The sequence below is a fragment of the Anastrepha obliqua genome, chromosome 1 (assembly GCF_027943255.1).
Source record: "Anastrepha obliqua isolate idAnaObli1 chromosome 1, idAnaObli1_1.0, whole genome shotgun sequence".
Taxonomy (NCBI): Eukaryota; Metazoa; Arthropoda; class Insecta; order Diptera; family Tephritidae; genus Anastrepha; species Anastrepha obliqua.
Genome location: NC_072892.1, coordinates 179,318,425 through 179,340,832, shown reverse-complemented (window position 1 = coordinate 179,340,832; position 22,408 = coordinate 179,318,425). Strand labels below are relative to the sequence as shown.

The window sequence follows — 22,408 nt, the reverse complement described above, 5'->3', positions numbered from 1 at the left end:
CTTACTGACCCACTATTTCGCAAAAAAGTTTAGTGACATAATTTGATGGTTTGTTGTCCTTTTTCTGACAACTTCATAACTATTTCAAACCAGCAGGTATTTCGAATGACTATTTGGGCGAAAAAACCGGTACCAATTTTACAACAACTGTAGCCATTGGCAAAGTAATCGGCGTGGCAAATAAGCAATAAATTTTAATTTTCATCGGCAGCAAAAGTTTAAGGGAAAAGTTAAGTTAATTATTTCATGGTTTCTAAGTTAAATTTGTAACGGCCACCGCACGGTATTAGGTATGTGAAAAACAATTACAACAATTAACTATAATGCTGTATTTGCCAATACACATGTTTGCTAGGATAAAATAAGGCAAAATTGTTTTGAAATTATTAAAAAAGTAAAAATAAAAAAAGTAATGAAATTTAATTAAAAATGAAGCTAAAGAAAAATCAAATCAAATAAAAAATAATAAATTAGATATAAATACAATTCAATTCAATTGAAATTATTAAAAAAAAAACTGATATCAGATTTCCATTGCATGATCAATGGAGCAATCCAGAATGCATTCAGGGAGGTTTGGAAAAACGGCAACTGTTTTCCAAACGGAAGTTTTTACCATCCTAAAAATAGCCGAATGGATAATCGAGAGGAGACGGAGCGGGAAACAAATTGAAGTTTTCAGTGACAGTCAGGCTGCACTGAAGGCCCTGGAGGACGCGAAGAAAACCTCAAAGATTGTTCAAGAATGTAAGAAGGAGCTTAATTCTGTCGCAAGACAAAACTGGCTTGTACTTATATGGGTTCCAGGACACTCCGGTGTTGAAGGAAACGAAATTGCCGATGAATTGGCCAACTGTGGATCACCGGTGCCCCCACAGGGGCCAGAGCCAATAATCGGAATCAGTTCCGCAGGAACTATTAATTGGATCAGCGATTGTGTATGCAATCTACATAAAGAGCGATGGTCCGGTGTGAAACGCTGCAAAAATGCGTAGAGTTTTGTGACAAGTACGAACAGAAAACTGTCAAACTTTCTATTAAAACTTGGAAGGAAAGGACGTTCGGTTGATGGTCGGTATTATTACAGGACACAACCCATGGGCTCAACATATGACCACCACTGGAATCATTGAAGACCCGATTTGGCTGTCTTGCTTACAGGAAGCGGATGGCATTGAGCACTTTCTTTCTGAGTGCCTGCCTTTGCCAGAGCAAGACTACGAGTTTTGGTTTCCGATGTCGTGAGAATGAGTAATATTCGTTTTGTTCTTTCAAACTGGAGGATATTTTCAGATTTGCCAAAGAATGTGTTTCTTTCCCTCCTTGACTATCTACCCTCTTTCCGGAGCTATAAACACGATGGGCTTTTTAGTCTGAGTGTTTTAGGAGCCACCAAATCTCCTGGTGCTCCTTGGGTCGGCCTTTTCAAATTTCAAATTTCAATTCAAGTAATTTGTATGGCTGGTGGGAAAACTATCCACAAAATTGCATATGATGGACCAACGGAGTCCTTTGTGACTATGAAAAATAGTCCTTTCCCATGCCAAAACACATGGCCATGTTTACCCACAATTTTTCTTTTTATTAAAAATTGATTTTTACCAAAATATGATATATATGATATGATAAAGATAGATAAAAGAAATCCAATCAGCTTGAATAGATTCGCCTTGGTTACTTACATTCGGTGCGTGCGTTTCCAAGATTAGCCTGTTGAAGCAGAAAAACACACAAATAAAATTAAAAAAAAATTTCCCAATACATTTGAGTTTAGTATCTTCTTTTGCATTTCCTTTATCCATTCCATATTCATTTATTTGATAATACTGAATGTAAATGCTATTGAAGTCAAGTACAAGGTCCGTTTAGTATGTGTCAGTGATAAGGCCACACAAAGCAATACTCTTTTTTGCTCCCTTTTATCTCAAGTCTGTTATCTTTTATAGCAGAAGTTTAAGGAATTTATGCAGAAAAGGGCTTCAGCGAGCTAATTCCTGATTAGGCTAATTTCGAATTTTTGAACGCTTCTTTTGAAGCTCGTCCATTTGCTGAGCATTTTGAATAAAACTACTCACATCGGGTAAATATACGAGTTTGCATAAAATATTTGTAGAGGCACAAATGAGAGAAACATTTTCACTATATTTTATTTTTTATTGATCTAAAGAATGAAACATTTAGTAAAATCAGGCAAGCCTTTCACAAGCTGACTTTTAAAACTTTTTTAAACTGATTATCGGTTTAGACTAAAAAAACCTTAGTGAGGGGAAATTATTACGTTGTACTCGACTCATGAAGTAAAAAAAAACAACAAATTGGCAATAAAGTAATTGGTAATAAAACAATTATTCAACAGAGTCATTTTATGCATAAATTACTTTTGCTTGCAACTGACACTATTTAATTTGAATACTTTTTTCTGCGCTTGTCGTTGTAGAGTTCTGGATAATGTAATATTCTACTTATATTAACAAAGAAAATAATAATAATGGGGCTAAACACTAATAAATTAAATTAAAAACTAAAACAACAAAAAAAATTATGCTGTCTTATTTAGTTAATTTTAATATAGTTTATTTTTATTTAATATTATTTTATTTTAACTTAATAAACTTCTGTTAATACTGGAATCGGTGGGCTGTAAGGTGATAGCTTACGCCGATGATGTTGTTATTGCTGTCTCTGGTAAATTTGTATCTACATTAAGAGACCTGATAAAAAATGCTCTAGATATACTTTCTAGGTGGGCAAAAAAGTGTGGTCTAGGAGTCAACCCAGACAAAACACAACCCATATTGTTCACTAGGAAACACAGAATCCCTCAGCTATGTAAGTCCAAATATGCTCAAGGCGGAAGCTCTTGTGATTTTGGAAGAAACCAGGTACTTGGGACTAAACCTAGATAGGAAACTGACTTGGAAGTCAAACATCTTAGAAAGAGTCAGGAAAGGGCACCTAACTTTTTACGCCTGTAGGAGAGCTTTAGGTAAGACCTGGGGAATTAAACCTAAAGTTGCTCACTACTGTCGTCAGACCCATTCTTCTATATGAAAATGTTGTCTGGTGGTGTGCTATGCAGAAAAAAACCTATTCTAATTTATTGAATAAGGTGCAAAGATCAGCGGAATTAGCAATATGTGGCGGCATGAAAACCAAGCCATCCATGGCTTTGGATATCATATTACATCTGCCACCCCTAGACTCCTTCTGCAAATACTCAGCGGCCTGCACCGCTTTAAGGCTCAAAGCGAGCTCACAATGGAGGACTGCCACACATGGACATTCAGCCATCTTAGATTCCTACACGGATATACCCAGTGATTGTGATTGTCAACCTCCCATTCTTTGCTTCCGAAAGAATTTCCTAATGAAAATCCCTTCTAGACTGGAATGGCGTGAGGAAGATCCAAACCCAGTACACCCGTTAAGATCTACACGGACGGGTCTAAAATGGACACCGGTGTAGGATCAGAGTTATTTTGCGAAGAGCTTTCTATTAGTGAATCTTTTATACTATCGGATCACTGTAGTGTTTTTCAAGCGGAAACAAACGCTATTCATGAAGCCTTAAAATGGCTAAAGATAAACAGAATATCATCAACAGATATCTGCATTCTATCAGACAGTCAAACTGCCCTACGAGCCCTGGATGCATTCCAAACCACATCAAGGAGTGTCTTACGTTGTCGTCAATCTCTAAATAAGATGGCCAAGCCATATCGCATAATCTTAAGCTGAGTTCCAGGCCACAGAGATATACCAGGGAACTGTAGGGCAGACCAACTTGCAAGAGAAGGTACCTGTTTGCCAGACATAAGTAATTTTATGGAGATACCTCTCGCAACTTATAAGTTTCTCATTAAGGATGCACTAATCAGTTCTGCAAATCAAAGATGGATTAGAGTAAACACCTGTGAAATTGCTAGGCAAACATGGCCAAGGCTACGTCTGGCCAAGAGTATTATAAAATTGAGTTTTTGCACATACCCGGCTACTTAATGAATATAAATAATCTGTACACTTTAAGTATCAACAACTTTTTTCGCTTTGTCAAAAGCTCAGGATGGTTCAATATGGAGAGGGAAATGTAGCCCAGCTCCCGCGGCTCACAACGAACCCATTTCGTGGTCTAAGTGGCATCGTTGTCTCTATGTGCGATGCGGCTGCCAAATCTAACCTAACCTAACCTATTTTATTTTATTTTATTTTATATTCTTCATTTTTGTATTTTAATTTAATTGGTTGTAAATTTAAATTACATTAACTTTTATTTTATTTTGGTTAAAATTATTTCGCATCGATTCAACTTTATTTTGTATTTATCATTTTATTTAAGTAAATTAAAAAAATGTATTGTATATTATTGTATTAAAGCAGAATCACTATTAAAAAGTGTTTTTTTTTTCAAGCCCCTCTCATTAACACAAAATGTCCTATATTTATAATTATTTTTTTATTTGGTTAGTGCTTCTAGTCAAGTGACCCAATAAATCAATCAAAGTGCATTTTACTGTTGCTGAAGTTTTTCCATTATTTTCTCGGTGGATGGCTGTAGTGATCGATATCTCGTAAAGTATCGATCAAACAATTTGAAGTTTGTGCTCGTTGTCAAGGTGACATTTCACACTAAAAAAGTTATTTTGCTGTTTTTTGATTGTTCCATTCAGTTGTGAGTTACAGGGTGTTAACAATGGAAGTTAACAAAGAGAGAAATCGGTACATTCTACAGTTTTTCTTTAATAAAAGCAAAAGTGCAAGCCCGGCTGCTGTAATTGTGAATGTTGTTTATGACGCCGTCGATTCAGTTCAGGCATTTTTGATGTTATAGAAAAAGTCGTTAAAATCACGGAAGCAATCGAAGTTGACCGGCATATTAATAGTCATATCATCGCCCAGGAGCTAAAGATCTACCATAAAACAGTTTTAAAACGTTTGCCCAAAAATAGTGGATTTATTTTTCGCCTAACTAATATTTTGATGCATGTTTATCTTCCAGCAAAGTACAGTCTCCGTTTGAATTATCAGAACAACCTACAACTAGATCAAATACGGGGTTGCTTTAATAACCATTTTCTTCCATAAAAATTATTGCTTCTAATCAAGTGAAACGGAGTGTATGTATGTATGGTTTATGTAATAATACTTCTATATTGACCGAATCAACAATTGCAGTCAGCAAACATTACTGTACAGAATTATAAAAATTAGAAGAGTAAAAGCAAATAATAATCGTCTAACAGAAATGACGCATAAATTAACTCGCGTGAATGCATTTGCCACATACAAGGTGGCGCAAAATAAATCACCCTATCGAAAGAATTATAATTTTTGTAAATAGTGTCGTACGTCTATCATATTTGAAACTTGTTAAATGGATAGGTGCAGTATACGAACATCCAACGAAAGGAGAGCAAAACTTCAAATAAAGATTTTTATTACTTAAAAGTTTTGTTTTTTACTTAGTAAAGAAGTTAATCCCAAACGAAATAGGATGATTAAATTTGTGCCACCTTGTATATTCACAGACACTAATGCATGTAAAACGTTCATTTGCAGCTAAGCTATCTTCTCCCTTTAGTGCCCACTAATTTAATCAGCAAAATGCTTGGACACAAGGACAACTGGAATGCGGTTAAAAGATACGTTGAAGGTGAAAAGGGAGAAAACAGATAGATCCCGACGCAGTACAACAAAGCAAAGCCTCACAGACAGAGCCAGAAGAAGACGAGCCTATAGCATGAAGCTGACTACAAGCATGGTGGACCCAGACGTGGGTTAAGAGAACTGGTACATTTCGTAAACGCCGTTCAGGGACCTCCCGAAGTAGTGCAGAAAGTAGTTCCGGGAAGGGAGTCTCTCCAGAAGTGGAGAAGGAATTGTTTTAGTGACCACACAACTCAACGCAGTAAAAAACGGTCGTTGTAAGAGCGAAGGCATTTTGGAAAAAAAAATGTCCCCTTGATTGCTGAATCCAAACACATTACGCGGATCGCTTACTGCCTATGTAGCAGTGGAGTATTAAGGCCTCTAATCGCATAATGGCCTCTAATCATTACGCGTTGCTCAAAGTTTGCGTTCACGAAAATTTTACCAAATTTACACATCCCACTCGCTTTTACATAATACGCACGGTGAAACACATTTTGATTTCCCAACACTTTTAATTAGCTCACTTTCGATTTCAGTGATTACCGCCGTGTTTACAACTGTTTACAACTTAAATGCTTCATTCCAGACACGTAATACTCCACATACTCGAAATACTCCTTTACAAATTACACAATTCTACTGAATAATTAAGCAATTCAATTAAAATGTATTACAACCGCCAATCAATTGCTATTGTTTTTGTTATGCATCGAATTCTACAACAAAAGTGACATATTTATTTCTTAAATTAGTTTGAATTTTATTGTAAAATATTCACTCGCAACATTCCACACTTTTTCCCATTACTTACATAAATTATTTACTTTAAGTTGAGTTTTAACACCAAACTTTTGACTAGAATTAGATCTGCCTCGGACGATCGCCGTTTTTAAACTGAAAGGAAGCACCAGAGGTCTCGTTGTTTCGTTTCAATTCGAACTAGTCTGCGTCACACAATATTTACATTTGAATATCAGCACCATTTCAATGAACGTTGATTAAAATACAAAATTATATCGAATGTATGCGAGCACTCGTTTTTTCTTTATTTCAACGTCGCTCTGTGTTTAGAACCTGTTAACCTGTTTACGCGTATCCCAGAGCCTGTTACACTTACATACTTATTTGGTTTACATTTACATAGCAGATGCATTCATACACACACACACACGCATTCATTGCTCAAGTTACAGAACCTTGAAAATTGAAATTAAACGACAAAAATCTAGTTTTTAGCAAAATTAATTCTCGTGGTTTCGTTCAACCAGGATTTCACTTATGTTACGCAGTCAAATTAGTTGTACTTTTAGTTAAATAAAAAGTAAAGCCGGCCGGCAGTTTTTACAAATTTAGTTTTAAATACAAAATAAACAATATATTTATAAATATTTGACTGCAACTGTTTTTATGTCGAAGCACACTTTGCTGAATATTCATAAATCAAGAATAAAAGGTAAATAAATCAGTAAACTTGACTCAATAATAATTTTTTAAACTCTCCACTGATGTGTGACTTAGGCGAATCTGCTTAGCTTCATTAGTTTGCATGTTCCAACGGGTATTGCGGGCTGTGATCAATTGCATTATTTCTAAATGAACTTTTGTTAGTAACTGATGTATTTTTAAGGGGTTACATACGTCCAGCAGCGCCAAAAATGCGCTAAAAGAAAAAAATGTTTTTAGAAGGGATAGCAGTGGAAATATATTTATTTAAAAATTTTATACATTGGTTATGAATAAACTTTATAAAAAAATGTATTTTAATTTTTCTTTACAAAAATTAGTATATAAAAAATCACGTGACCAAAGTACAATGAAAAAAAAGTTGCTCCACGGCCAGCATGATTTCTCCTTGAAATGTTGATGGATCTGTAGAAAGTAAAAAAAGTTCTTGTAAAATAAAGTTGTAGTTATTGTCTGTCGAATCGGATTTTTGAATTTTGAAAAATTTTGCTATTTATGGAAAAAGTATGCGTTTTCGTTATAAATGTCAGACTCTATTTATGTGTGTAAAATTTTTTTAATAAAAATTTCAAAAATCCAACTCGACAGACTATACTTTCTGACAAAAAAGACGCATTAAAAAATATTAAAAACTGTTTGAGTTATCATGCAGACCGTGCTGGAAAAAGTAGTAAAGAAAAACGAGTAGTAACGGCCAGCTATCTCAAACGAAGGACAGCTACCTGCGCGCATCAAACTCTCGTCGGGCAGATACATTTTCTACCATAACTTTGTATCTATGGGGAATTTTTAGAATCGAAAATACAGAAATACACCTAAAACTATAAAGAATAATAATATTTAAAAAAATCGATTTTTTTTTAATTTTGGACGTATGTATGCAAAGCGAGTAGTAACCCACCTATTAAAACGGGGTATCTTCTGTTAACAAACAAACAGTCAGCGTACTCGTGTTACTCTTCACAGTTATGTAAGAAATAGTAAGAGACTTCGCTTATTTAGGAACCACAGATTACAATGTAAGTATTGAAATCCAACAGAGAATATCTCTTGCTAACTAGCATTTGGAGCACTTGGACTAGGTATGTAACTGAGTAGTAAATGTCTCTCTAAACGAACAAAGCCAACAATTTATAAGGTTATTATTATGCAATCCTGGAGGAGGACAGTATCCGTGAGGCGTCGTTTGAAGTGTTTGGATGAAAGATTCTGTATGAGCTTTGCGACAACATAGACTTAGCGCAGCGAATAAAGATCTAGCGACTACGTTGCCTGTTTCATGCCATCCGAATGGATACAAACACTCACGTTCTGAAAGTATTCGATGTGGTACCAGCAGAGTGCTAGCAAAGGAAGGCCCCTCTGCGTTGGAAAGATTAGGTTGAGTAGCACTTGGCTTCACTTGGGGTGTCCAACTGGTGTCGGTTAGCACGAGAAAGAAACAACGGGCGTGCTTTTTTTAAAGTCAGCCAAAATCATAAACTATGGCTGAGTTAGTTAGTGAGCGGTTATCGCGCCAGTAAAGAAGAAGAAGAAGAAGTAAATACTTCCGGCATCTATATTTGAAATGCATCGGGCTCGGATTGTCAAAAAGTCCACCTTTCGCGCGCATTGCACCAAAAATGTGCTCTACAATGCCCTGATTCAACCTTCGGAAGACACACTAGGGCGTGAGTCATCCCAAAAAATATTTGATGAGTTGTAGTTTGTTTATTTCTAACATCTTGGAATTTACTGTTAGCTGTATTTTAGCAACGCCGTATTTACTCTTCGAATTCATGCAGTAACCTCAGTAGTTTGTGCGCACCGAATTTCTGCAGATCTAAAATTGGAATTGGGTGAAATTTACCCTAATGTGTGGTTCGCACACTCTTTTTGCATAAGCAGTCAACGTCAAAAGAAAGTGAAAGTGACAAGTTTTGACTATTTATTTATTTTGTAATTTTAATTAATTTTATACAAAAATATAGTTCAGACCACCACAAAAATCAAATACTGCATCAAACTAACTAACTAATAATTCACTAACTATTTTTTATGAATTTGCTTTTTTCTTGTATTCTTACTACTTTATTTTTAGTTTATGTGGTTTTCTGAAGTCCAAGATAGTTTTGCGATATATTTTTTTTCTTTAGCCGTTTTCTGATACAAATTTTCTTTATGGGAATAAAATCAAAGCTTGCCATTAATTATCTGATATCTTTGAATAAATTAAATTAATGAATACTTACAAAAAAATTTGTGGAAAACAGTTTATGAATTATGGTGAAATTTACCCTATTGTGTCGTTTACGTCAAAAAAGTAGTTGTGTATCCGAAGGTTAAATGGTATGTCAGGATGTATTCCATGTCTACTGGTCTTGGATATACCCTTAGGAATCCATGATCAAGTTCTTGCTCCTAAGCACACTCTTTTGAAAACTATGTAAATGTTTTTCATACAAATTTTACGTTTCTTCCAGTTTTGCTAAACATTTCTAAAGTTAGCAACGCAACTCTTGATAAGAGAGCCGATTTGTCAAGAGGCGACGAGAAAGTTGTTTAACTGCAAACGGTTTAAAACATAATTTAAAATTAATATTTGAATGTAAATAAATTATTTCAAAATTCATTGTTCATGGGCAATATAAATCTATTTCATATACATACATATGTAAGTGTACAAGTAAATATAGTATGGTACAAATATAAATAGGAGTTATTATCAGTTATTATTGTCTAGTGAAAATTAAAACAAAAAATGGTTTAAATTAATCCAATAACCAGATTTTGTGAATTAATTTTTAAATTGAAAACAGTGTGGTTATGAGAGCATTAACTTCACCCACAATTCTTGAGAAATGTTGTTGGAGTGACTGTCTTTGGGATATAACCCCGGGTTGTTCCGATAACGTAGTACCGACTGCTGTACGATAAGCAAATAGGGTTATAATGAATTATTTCATAGAAGAAGCGGATTCATCTCAAATTAGTAACAAAACTTAATCAGCTCAGATTGCACTCGAATTACACAACAACTGGAGCAAAATCTGTGTGGACCATAAAATATTTGAACTACCTTCTACTCAAATATGAACGAGACGTTATCAATAAAACGGTCCGCGGATGACATATGGCAAAAATAAATTTTTAGTTTTTTGGTAGGACTGTTATAAGCTTACATGGCAAATTTCAGCGTGATATGTCACATAGTTTGTTTTCTGTGCTACTGTAAACAAGTCAAGCTCGAGTGTGTTCTTCGAATTTAACGATGGAAATTCAAGTTGAACAAAGAATTTGTTTGAAATTTTGTTATTCCAACAAAATTTCGGCTTCAGACGCCTTAAAAATGTTGCAGACAACCTATGGGGACTCTGCTCTATCGCGTGCACGTGTTTTCCAGTGGTACAAATCGTTCAAAGAGGGCCGTACATCAACCCAAAAAACCACGCCAAAGTCGCTCAAAAATTAAGGTTATGCTGACTGTTTTTTTTTCGATTACGAAGGTGTGGTGCACTCGGAGTTCCTTCCGCAAGGCCGATCGGTTAACGCTGAATATTATTTAGACGTTTTAAAGCGTTTGCGCGAGAACATTCGTCTTAAAAGGAGGGAATTGTGGGACAACAAGTCATGGTTCTTGCATCACGATAATGCACCAGCTCATACATCACGTCTTGTTCGCGATTATTTGAACAAAAATAATGTTAATATCGTTGCGCAAGCACCGTATTCTCCTGATATGGCTCCATGTGACTTTTTCCTGTTTCCCAAGCTCAAGTTGCCGCTCCGTGGAAAACATTTTGAGGCAATTGAAGTAATAAAAGAGAATTCGAAGAACACACTCGAGCTTGACTTGTTTACAGTAGCACAGAAAACAAACTATGTGACATATCACGTTGAAATTTGCCATGTAAGCTTATAACAGTCCTACCAAAAAACTAAAAATTTATTTTTACCATATGTCATCCGCGGACCGTTTTATTGATAACGTAAGTAACGTTGAATAATCCAGCGTATACCAATAATATGCCGCTGTTGTTTTATTTGTTGGTCTGTACAATCAAATTTAAGAGAGCATCAGATATTGTTTTCTTAATTCATTAATGCCTTATTATTTGTATTATCACTCATTTACTAAAGCTAATTTTATCATTATAAAAATAGTAATATAATATATAAAATGAAACTATATAATTTTTAGGCTAAAAAACAAACAAATACTATATTCGCGACAAAAAAATAAAAATAACGCAGAATGTATATACTTACACTTACACTTTACATGGCAATTAAGATATAGGCTGTAAAACACGAGTGGCTGTTAGTCCGGGAGCCAGGAGTCGATTTTGGACTGCGCTTTTATACCGTTAAATTCTTAACTATACTTGTGATTTAGCTTTTATGAATAGCGAAAGTGAACGTCAGCTGGCGCACCCGCAACACAGTTTCTTCCTAAAGTGAAAGGGTAGATAGTCAAGGAGAGAAGTAACAGAAGGAAAAAGATAGGATAGAATAGAGGACGTTAGACCTATGAGAATTTTCCAGATTCTGAAAATATCCTTCAGTTTGAGAGAATGAATTTTACTTTTTCTCATGGCATCGGAACTCAAAATTCATGGGTCGTGTCTTGTAATAATCTTTTCTTCCAAGATTTAGAAAAAAGTCCGATAGTTTTCTGTTCGGGCTTGTCACAAAATACTTTGCAGTTCTGCAGCGTTCCAGACCGGACCATCGGTCTTTAATTGCATACATAATCGCTGATCCACTTATTGATTCCTACAGAACATATTCTGATTATTGACTCTGGTGCAATTGGGGGAACCGCTGATGCACAGTTGGCCAATTCATCGGCAATTTCATTTCCTTGAACCCCGCACTGTCCTGGAACCCATATAAGTACGAGCTTGTTCTGTGTTGCAACAGAATTACGCTTCTTCTTACATTCTTGAATAGTCTTTGAGGTGTGCTTGGCATTCCTTTTTATTATTAAAAATGATTTAATTTTTTCCACACTTTGCTGAATATTTTCATATTTTGAATATGGGAAAGAGGGAAGTTCTTAAAGTGTATTGAATCAAGGCGAATCTATCAAAGGTGATACCAGTATATATCATTTAATTTTTTTTTCTTTCGCCGAGTACATTTCAATGTCAGCACAAAGTGAAATGACGAAAAAACGTTCCATCCGTACCATCGCCGTATACTTCCAGTTCCAACTACATGTCGGCTGAACAACGCAGTTCGTCCTATGCTTTTTTTACCTTCTATTGTAGTGGCATTCTAATGTAAAGGGTGGTTAGGTTTCAAAGGGCCGGTATTGAATTTGAATAAACTACAATTTTTTTAGGAAGTTATTTTCATTTCTCTTTATTATGATAATATTGATATGTCCCAACTACGTATAGAACAAAATATCGGCCAAATGGCCGCCGCAGCCTCGGCGGCACACCTCCATCCGATGGTCCAAATGTTCGATGACGCTGAGGCATAATTGATGTTCTATGCCGTTAATGTGCCGAATTATCTCATCTTTTAGCTCTTGAATTGTTGCTGGCTTATCGACGTATAATTTTTCTTTCAAATAACCCCAAAGAAAAAAGTCCAACGGTGTCGTTGACGTTTAGGTGTGGTTCACATTCAACATCGGCCCTTGAAATTTAACCACCCTTTATAAAACGTTGTTGATGGTCTGGTGCCACCGTCTTTAATGCTGGTTCCCAAGTAAACGAAGTTCTTCACTAATTAGAATCATATTTGCGAAGAGTGCGTGTGGTTGCGCAATTACTTTGGCTGTTAGTTTGATCTTAGACTCGTCTTGTTCTTGCTTACCAATACATTATTCTCTTCGCTTCTTTATTATCTCTTTCATATTAGACTCCCCATTTCGCCTCACTTAAACCGCTCTCCTGCTCTCACCAAGCCGTTTCATCAAGGTAGTGTCCGTGGGTGTTCAGAAAAACATTTCTCCAAACCCCTTCTAACGTTCTCGTCAGCCAAATTTTACCAAAATAAAATCGGTAAATGCTTTTGACTTCCAAGAAAAAACCAACCAAAGGAAATTGATTTTTTTTTGTCAATATAAAATGTATTTTGGTTTTTCATTTTCTTGTTTTTCATAATAATTGCACTTAGCGTATTTTTAATCTAAATATAACTGCATCAAAACACTTTTCCTTGTAACACATCACTAATAAACTGATCCCAGGCGCGTTCCAAATTCTCAAAAGCAGTTCGCCGTTCACCTTTGTCCAACACTGAGTAGCGAATCGAGTTCCAAACAAGGCTTTTAAGCGTCTTCAAGCCCACATGATTTGGTGCCAAGCTCATGATGGCATAGTAGAAATCATAGCTTAGACCCTTGGTACCCCAAAATCCGGGATCATCATTACAAATAACCATCGGCAGATTCTGCGACATGTAAAAACTGCCAGGGTGATTGCGTAGATCAGCGACCAAATGCAGCACCTGATTCGAAATGGGGCTAACCTCGATCGCCACGTCGCGCTTCTTGACCGCATTCCAGAGCACTGGATGCTTCAGCAATGCATATCCGTGGCCGATGCGTGTTGTGTTGAGCAATAGCGCATCCAAGAGATTGAAATCTGTAGAGGCGCCGTACCAATCTGTAAAGGGACGTGTAAGAAATCCATTGGATATTGATTTAAATTAAAATAAGAGAGAAATGCTTACTCGTCTCGCCGGCATGGAAAAAGTACTTCGCACTAATCGGCAAATTCGCGAGCTCGCTAATGAAATTATGCAACGGTTTACCCCGATCCTCCTGGCCGACCAAATCGAATCCAACGATGAACTCAGGGTGGTCTGTGCTGAAATTTTAAAGAAAGATACACACCTACATATTATTTTTGCCAGTCACATGCCAAGTTTTGGAAACTTACTGCAGGTTTTTGAATTTTTCAAAATTTTCAAATACGCGCGTGCGTTCGACATCACGATGCGTTGAAAAGATCACCTTGATTCCCAAAAAGCTTGGATACTGACGTCGGAAGCTCTCCACAATGGCCAATATTTCACGCACCGTGCGTTCTGGCGGAAAAGTGCGACCACTGTAGTCGTATAACTGTGCATAGACCAAATCAGTCTTGAATATACAAATAAAATTCCGAAACGTACCTCTTTGAAATCCATACGCACTTCCGCATACATCACATTATCTTCGTACATCTCCTCCAGCATGCGCCAACTATAGGCGCGAAAAGCCGGCAAATAGCGCAAAACATCATTGATTGCGGAGAACATATTTTGAAATTTGCGCCAAACATGCTTGATCGTCGGATAATCGTCTGTCAATCATTAAAGTATTTTTTGTTTTCTTATTCTCGAGAAAATATACCCCTTAAAGTTTAAACCTACTCTACTCACATTCCGGCACCGGCGTGTACAAGTTGATCAACTTCTCAAAATTTCGATCATAGGCGGCTGGATTGATTGAGCGCGCGCGCTCGTCGCTAACGCGTACATATTGGGACGCACAGCCGTGTTCAAGTGGCGCACGACGAAAACTCATTATGCTAGAGCCGTCTTTGTTAGTGCAGCGCAGCAAGCCCGGCATGTACGAGATATTGCGCACCACCCACTCTGAGGAAACGCTGGCCGTATTATGCAAATGCAAGATGGCACCTTTCGGCATGCGCTTGAGGAACTTCAGCACCTGACTTTGCTCGACGAGCTTTTTACCCTTAAAGAAATGTAACCCTGCTGTATTTACATCGGAATCGTAGAACCCAGCGCCCAGCTCGTCCAGCTTGTAGCGCATGAATATGTCATTTGCTCTGTCCTCCTTGGCATTGAGATGTATGCGGCCGCCGGTAATGAGCAGATCCTCGGCTTGTATTACAGCTTTGCGTGCGTCCTCGTATGCTAGGAAGTAAGAGAGTTGGAATGAATAATTTAATATTAAATAAAAAATAATATTCAACTTACATATGAAGCCGCAGTGCGCATAGCTGAGTAAATGCAAAATACTTGCAATGGTCACCAGATAAGATACTGACATCGTCCAATTGTGCCGTTAGTTTGCAATTGTCTGAAAGAGGTATGGATTTACAGCAATATTTAGTTCAATTTTAGTTCAATTACACTGTGCTCGGATTTATTTTTTCTGTTTGCGACAAAGACTTTGATAGTTGATCTAACTTATTTGTAGCCTTATAAATTCAACGGCGTTCCCCGTTTCGCCCGATTGCTTTCAGTTCTAGAAATAACGGTATTTGAAAAATATACCTTGGAGTCTCAGCAACGACGCGCTGTGGAGACCCACGAATGAGAGCCTATCCTATGGCAAATTAAACGCAGAAAGTGGTGAGGGATAAGTTGCATGCTGAGACAACCATCAGAGAATGCCATTGGACTTGAACCGACAAGGGAGCAGAGGTCGCGGTCAGCCAAAGATCACTTGGTGAAGGTCGATGTTGTGCGAATTATCAGATGCCGAAATCACATGGGGCGGCGCAAAAACAACATCCCTGGACCGAGTACGATGAAAAAGTCTTGTCGAGGCCCTATGCTCCCGAACAGAGTGAACAAGGATATAAAAAAAAATAGTTTATCTATCTAATTTGCATGAACTTTAACTTTTTTTTCAAATAAAGCTGCTACAATTTTATAATACCGTTATCTCGATAACTGGACCCAATGTGGCGAAACGGGAGACGCCATTGAATTTTGAAGACCCCAATTAGGCTGGTTAGGTTAGAATAAATGGCTGTCCTCACGAGGGTCCACTTGGACGAAGCATCAAATTCGATTATTGTGATGCCATACAGAGGAAAAACAGAGGGAGAAGTACCGATTTGGGGGGAAAAGTAAGACCAATTACATTTGCCTTAACCGCTTCAAGCTACTGCTGTTGTTGTTGCAGCAACATAAACATGCCCCGTACATGTGCAATGGTGCTGGAGTTACAAGACCTTTATCGGATATAAATCCGGATCACTTCGATAACGTAAAACTGTAAAGCTGCTGATGAAATTCACCAGGTGTGTGATAGCTAAGTTATACCTCCAGGTGTAGCAAACAAGGGAGAGCCTAGATGTCTGAATCTTAGCCCGCTGATAGCAGGGCAGCTGAGTATAAGGTGCTAAGATAATTCCACCTCATCCTCCAGACAGCTTCTGCAGAAAGGACTTGAGGCAATCCCAAGTGTCACCGCACGGATACCTAACGGACAATGCCCGATAAGGACCCTAACCAAATTCGACAGCTGCGGTTTTGTTAGCCTTAGAAGTTCCCTCAAGCACCTCTGATATACCCGTGGCCAAAAGGTTCGTACGACATTTGCTGAAGTTAAAAGTTTTGTTCTTAAAAAAAAACAAAAACAAATTCACAACAATTCACATTCCAGAATAATGTCCCTAAAGTTTACGCTGTGCTAGCCTTCGTTCGACGTAAAAGTTTACTATTAAGTTTAAAACTCTTAAGACATCCTTAGCGAGACCAATGTTAGATTTTACTTCCTTTTCTTGGAGGCTTTTCCACACATGGTATATCAACAAAATAGAGCGTATACAAAAAGTTTCCACCATAAGCGCGTCTACAGGCTGTCATAAGGAAAATAAAATTTCGAAGGATCCGCTCACTCTTTATCGCATGGAGTTCAGCAATCTCAACCCGAATGTTGTGTTTCAGTCCTAGAATCATTATTGGCTTATTCACATAGACTTTACTTAAAAAAAAAACAAAAAAAAAAAAAAAACAGTTGGGTCTGCCAGTAATTCCTCTATCCTCGACAAAACCAGTTTTTTGAAATTTGTTCGCCAACCTTTGAATTGTCGACTCTTGCGGGTGATTATTTCCACCAAAAAAATTACGAGCTTTACGATATATTGTTTTTAAAGATGGACTATTTTCATAATCAGTTTCAATAAATTGTATAAAATGCACATCTGCCTACTTGACAAATGTCAAAGGTATCATAAAAGAAAGGTATCGTCTAAGAATTAATTACTACTGGCATCTAGGTGTCACTTTTGGAAAACCCTTTACAATTACTTTAATTAGCTAATGCTGTAGCTAATCTTGTCAGTAAGGAACTATTGAATGGTAATAATAATGACAAATGCAATACAATACAATGCAGACTTATTGTTATCATCGGAGGGCAGTTGTAAGGATTGCATGTGGCCGCTCCGATGATATTTTTTGCAGAACAAAAAAAAACGTGTTAGTGTCTATTTGCTATCATCTTTTATTGTTATATGATACAATATATATAATGACATAGAATTATCCTTAACTCCCGTTGGCTGACACGTCCTGATCCTTGATGTGCTTATTTTGTAGTGAAATTAAATTTTAAAGTTAAGACGGTGAGGTTACTACCGAACAGCGTTTAACACAGTAACACGTTTTAACTGTTCGGCGGGGAAATGCCCAAGTTAACGGCCTTAACGTTGCAGCGACTGGAACCGGTGGTTTGAAACAGTCGGAACGGTAGGCGCAATTAACATTAGGATGGGTACACATTTACAGTAGGTTCTGTTTTTATGCGGCTTTTTTTTATGCGGTTTTGAAATAGTGCGGTTTTTTTTTAAATTACAAAATGCATGTCGACCTATCGGGAATTGTACATATAAACAAGATTCTAAACCAGCTAAGCAAAAATTCATCACAGATTACATCAGAAATGCTAACCCTACAAGTATGGAACCGCCTGCATAACTATCTAGATCAGACGTGTACATTTCCTCAAGTGACGAAAGTGATTTTACGCCAAATCCTAAACGAACGCGCAACATGTGGATATTGTCTGATTCTATTTCTGACTTAAATTTATTTTTCGATTCTGACGTTTCTTAAATAAAGATACAATTTTCAAAAATACAATATTTTGTTTATGCGATTTTATTTAATTATTTCAGATTCACGCGGTCTATGGAACGTATCTATAGTTATAATATGGGACTAGTGCCCTTTTTTATGCGATTTTATTACATTATTTCAGATTTATGCGGTTTTAGCATTTGAAACGTATCTATAGTTTTACTATAGAACTAGTAGCTTTTTTTATGCTGTTTTTTTTTATGCTGTTTCTTGCGGAACGTATCTACCGCATAAAAACAGAACCTACTGTATTATGATGTCGTCGTCCAACAAAAATTATCCTCATAAATTTCTCCCGTAGAACATTGACAATAATATTTCTAACATAAATCAACTTATTATTTTTATTTATTTATCTATTTATTTAAGTGCATGAACCAAAAAGAAAAATTGTAAAGTAGAGATTTCGATGACCAAAATTGGAGAAGTAGGAGCCACTGTAAAAAATGTGACTTGCTTGACTATAATTTTTCCCTACAGAATTATCTGCTCCTAAGGCACTTTCAAGATTGTTCCCTTTAAGAAACCTGAATTTTTAGTACTGTGTTATTTTTTAATCTTCATAATTATAATTACCGCACATTGATCTCAAGGGTATTCAGGTGAAATGATAAGGCCGTGCGATAGTAAAAGTTGTCCAGAAAAATTTCATATACACGTGAAACTACAGATTTTATATAGTACTTCTGCATACTAAATTTTTATTATTTTTTTTTAATTTAATTTGTTTAAGTTTCAAAGGTCATAATTTCTTAATTAAAAAATTTCAAAATTCCTAATTCTTGAATTTAAATGCTTATGCTCTCCCTATGATATTAATATGGATATCAAATGGAGCTGAAAACAGTTCAGAAGGTGTGGTCAACATCAGATCGTTAACCGGCTCTCAAATACTTTGAAGGAATCAGCTGCTTTGCTGACGTAAAAGTGGATGTGACGGCGGTTTGTTAGCAAGGAAGGCGTACAAAAACTGAAATTGTGTTGGAGATATAGGAAAAAATCACCGCAATCAGTGCTCATGACACTTCGTTGTCGTCTGACCAATAGAAGAAAAGATGCGAAACTCTTTTTCTTATACGAGCGCTGTCAAATTTTCAGTTCTCCCACTACCATTGAGATTAGTATTGAGTGCTCGGTTCTCCAGTAGACCTGTAGCACCCATATGCACATGCATACAATAAAAATCAGTATAAATCGGTATAAAATATAGTAGGTATATAAATAAGCAAAAAATTCAAAAATTAAGAATTAAATGAAATTATTAGAAATTGAAACACGAAAGTAATGAACACGAAAAACACAATTATTCCTTATAAAATATTTTTCAATATAACATAAAATATGAGTAACAAAAACAAATTCAAACAATCAAGATGAACGAAAAGTAGAAGCCGAAATGGTGATAATAAACTTTAATTAATGCATTCCAATTTCTTTTCATCAACCATATAAGCTCATGCTTTAAATTTGACAATTTCCTGCTTTACGCTGATGACCTTGAAATATTTGCAACCATCACAGATTTGCGCGACTTAGCCAACCTGCAACCCAATAAAAATTGAGTCAATGAATTGTGCTGCAAAAATCAGTAATTTAGCGTCAACTGTGCTTTCATGAAACTTATAGTAGGCATACCAACACTTTGCATATTTCTTATAACATTGCGGGCTCTATCTCATAATCTGTGAACCAAATGAAGAATCTTGGCGTTCTATTTGATTCCAAGCTGACATATAATGGTCCGGTCGATTATATTATTTCGCGCCAGATTCAGATGAAGTCAGATGATTTCAAACCCCTACACACTTAAATCTCTATACTGTCCATTGGTTGGGTCAAGACCGGCGTATGTAGCGTTTATTTGGAGGCGTTACAGAGCAATTCAATTTAACCGCGAGTTTGAGCGAGCTCAAATTTTTTTTCTAAAATTTGCTCTCCACTCACTAAATTTTTCACTACCACTACCTTCCTACTATTCCCGTACCAACTTATTAGCCTTCCTACACTTCAAGACAGAAGGTCCATTTTAGCGTGCCCATTTGTCATTAACATCATAACTGGCTCTATTGACTGCCCTTCTCTTTTAGAACAGATCGCTTTTCGTATTCTAAATAGAGTTCTTCGCCATTCGGAATTTATTAAAATTGTTTTTATTATATTTTTATTTATATTTTATTATAAGTAATTATGGTGTCAACACACCCGTATCTAGAACCTATGCTGAACTAAACTTAGTCTTCAATTCGTTAGACTTTGATTCTACGCAATTAAGATCTTCTATTACCTTATCTTAACTCATGCTTTTAATATTTGTCCTAATTTTAGGATTGTTCCACATATAGATCAATGTGTGCGCCGATGGCTCTAGTAGTCAGGGTGCTAATTAAGTTCGCGTTATATTGTAAAGTATATATCCTCTACAAATAATAATAATAATAATAATCCAAAATAAACATCATAAAAATGTGTTTGATGGCGCCATCTTTTTAATGAGTTAATGCGTTGAAAGTTACATTTCTATCTGACTTCCAGTGAAAGCTTGGTGACATTCGGTTCAGTGAAAGCGAAGTTATTGCGTCTAAAGTGTCAGTATCTTTGTGTAATCGGTACAAAAATGAGCCTCGAACAAAGAGCTAATATCAAATTTTGTTTTAAAATCGGTAAAACGTTTACCGAAACATTTGAATTGATGAAAAAAGTTTATGGCGATAATTGTCTATCTCGTGCCAGAGTTCATGAGTGGTTTACTCCTTTCAGAGATAGTTGTGAGGACATAAATGGCAATTACTATACGGGCCGCCCAAAATCAGTAATCACCGAAAACTCCATCGAAGTTGTTCGTAAATGTATCAAAAATGAACCGAAATCATCGTTGAAATTCATGAAATCGGAGTTGGATATCTCCAAACCATCGATTTATCGCATTTTAACTGATCATTTGGGCTTACGAAAGGTCTGTGCACGTTTCATTCCGCACAAGTTAACTGAGGACCTAAAATTGCTCAGAATTCAACATTCGAAAGACCTCAATAAAGAGGCGAGAAAAGACGACAACTTCCTTTACAACATTGTAACTGGTGATGAAACGTCGTATTTCCAACATGAACCTGAAACTAAGCGTCACACGAGCCACCACCCAAAAAATCGCGTTTGGAGAAGTAAAAAATCAAGTCGATGCTCATTTGTTTTTTATGATTCCAAGGGAGTTGTCCACAAGGAGTTCGCGCCAACGGGCCAAACCTTCAATCGAATTTCCTACCTTGACGGTTTGAAGCGTTTGTTGCATCGCATTCGTCGAACTCGCCCAGAATACCGCGAAGGAGGAAGCTGGTGCTTATTGAGTGATAATGCACCAACTCATCGAGCCACTCTTCTGACTGATTTTTTTACTAGAAATCGCATTTTAAGCATCAATCACTCACCGTCTTCGCCTGATATGGCTCCCTGTGACTTCTAAATACATATTCGGAAGATTGCATTTGGCCATGAAAGGAAAACGTTTGGCGTCCGTAGAGGCCACCCAAAAGACTTGTACCGACATCCTGAAGGACATTCCGGTCAATGACTGAAACCCTCTTTCGAATAGCTTTTAGGTCGCGCAAAATAGTGTATCAAGGCCAGAGGGGACTATTTTGAATAAATAAACTCGAAGTTATCAGAACAAAGCTCCTGTCGTTGCTATTTGAGTTCAGTCTTGTTTATTGTGGACTTTACTTTGTAGTCAAAGTTAGCTGTGTGGTCTGTAAGAATATTTTGTATTCTTCTTTAAAATAAATTTCCTTTCCATTGAATTTGTTTAAAATCCAATAATTATTTATATGTAAATCGCGACTGCGACAATGGCTCATCAGCCTAGGGATTGGCAGTGCTGCCAAGTACTCATCTATGGTCTGAACTACAGTGATTGGAAGAGGGTAGGAATACGTGTGATATGAGCGGTCACAATTCTGCTGCCGAGTCCCCTATGACGTGTCAGCCGAACTTAAGAAAAAAAATAAATAATTGGCGCTTACACTTCTGTTAGGTGTTTGGCCGAGCTCCTCCTCCTATTTGTGGTGTGCGTCTTGATGTTGTTCCACAAATGGAGGGACCTACAGTTTCAAGCCGACTCCGAACGGCATATATTTTTATGAGGAGCTTTTTCATGGCAGAAATACACTCGGAGGTTTGCCATTGCCTGCCGAGGGGCGACCGCTATTATAAAAATGTTTTTATTAATTTTGATTTCACCGAGATTCGAACCAACGACCTCACTGTGAATTCCGAATGGTAATCACGCACCAACCCATTCGGCTACGGCAGCCGAACTTACTCTCACAATTTTGCTGTGGATGGGCAACCCTTGTAATTTATTGTAATTTATCAGCCTTGGATATATCTAATTGGCTATATCTAGTTGGCTGGGTTATGTCGTCCAAATGGATACAAACGCTCCGGCTCTGAAAGTATTCGATGCGGTACCAACTGGTGGTAA

General features: G+C 36.8%; 2 protein-coding genes across 3 annotated transcripts in view; both read right to left on the bottom strand.

The window, feature by feature from the left end:
• LOC129242342 (adenosine deaminase 2-like) overlaps window positions 1–7,034 on the bottom strand; it is a 34,682-nt gene extending 27,648 nt beyond the window's left edge. The window contains exons 1-2 of one of the 2 annotated variants that reach the window (XM_054878942.1): window positions 6,614–7,034; window positions 6,461–6,543 (exon numbers count right to left, since the gene is read on the bottom strand). The gene's annotated coding sequence lies outside the window, so the exon portion shown is untranslated. Of the gene's footprint in view, window positions 1–6,460 lie in introns of both variants that reach the window. The other variant, XM_054878934.1, reaches the window with a different exon arrangement.
• A 6,217-nt stretch (window positions 7,035–13,251) lies between these two features.
• On the bottom strand, window positions 13,252–15,109 carry LOC129235516 (adenosine deaminase 2). The gene is made up of 6 exons (XM_054869403.1): window positions 15,037–15,109; window positions 14,476–14,973; window positions 14,227–14,396; window positions 13,992–14,173; window positions 13,783–13,919; window positions 13,252–13,715 (listed from the first exon to the last, which is right to left on the bottom strand). The coding sequence occupies exons 1-6, from the start codon at window positions 15,107–15,109 to the stop codon at window positions 13,252–13,254; spliced, it is 1,524 nt and encodes a 507-aa protein (XP_054725378.1).
• Window positions 15,110–22,408: the final 7,299 nt, after the last annotated feature.

Coding starts and splice junctions, on each gene's coding strand:
- LOC129235516 (XM_054869403.1), bottom strand. CDS start 15,109: ATGTCAGTATCTTATCTGGTGACCATTGCAAGTATTTTGCATTTACTC. Junction 14,974..15,036: donor TGCGCACTGCGGCTTCATAT/GTAAGTTGAATA, acceptor CTTACTTCCTAG/CATACGAGGACGCACGCAAA. Junction 13,920..13,991: donor GAAAAATTCAAAAACCTGCA/GTAAGTTTCCAA, acceptor TTAAAATTTCAG/CACAGACCACCCTGAGTTCA.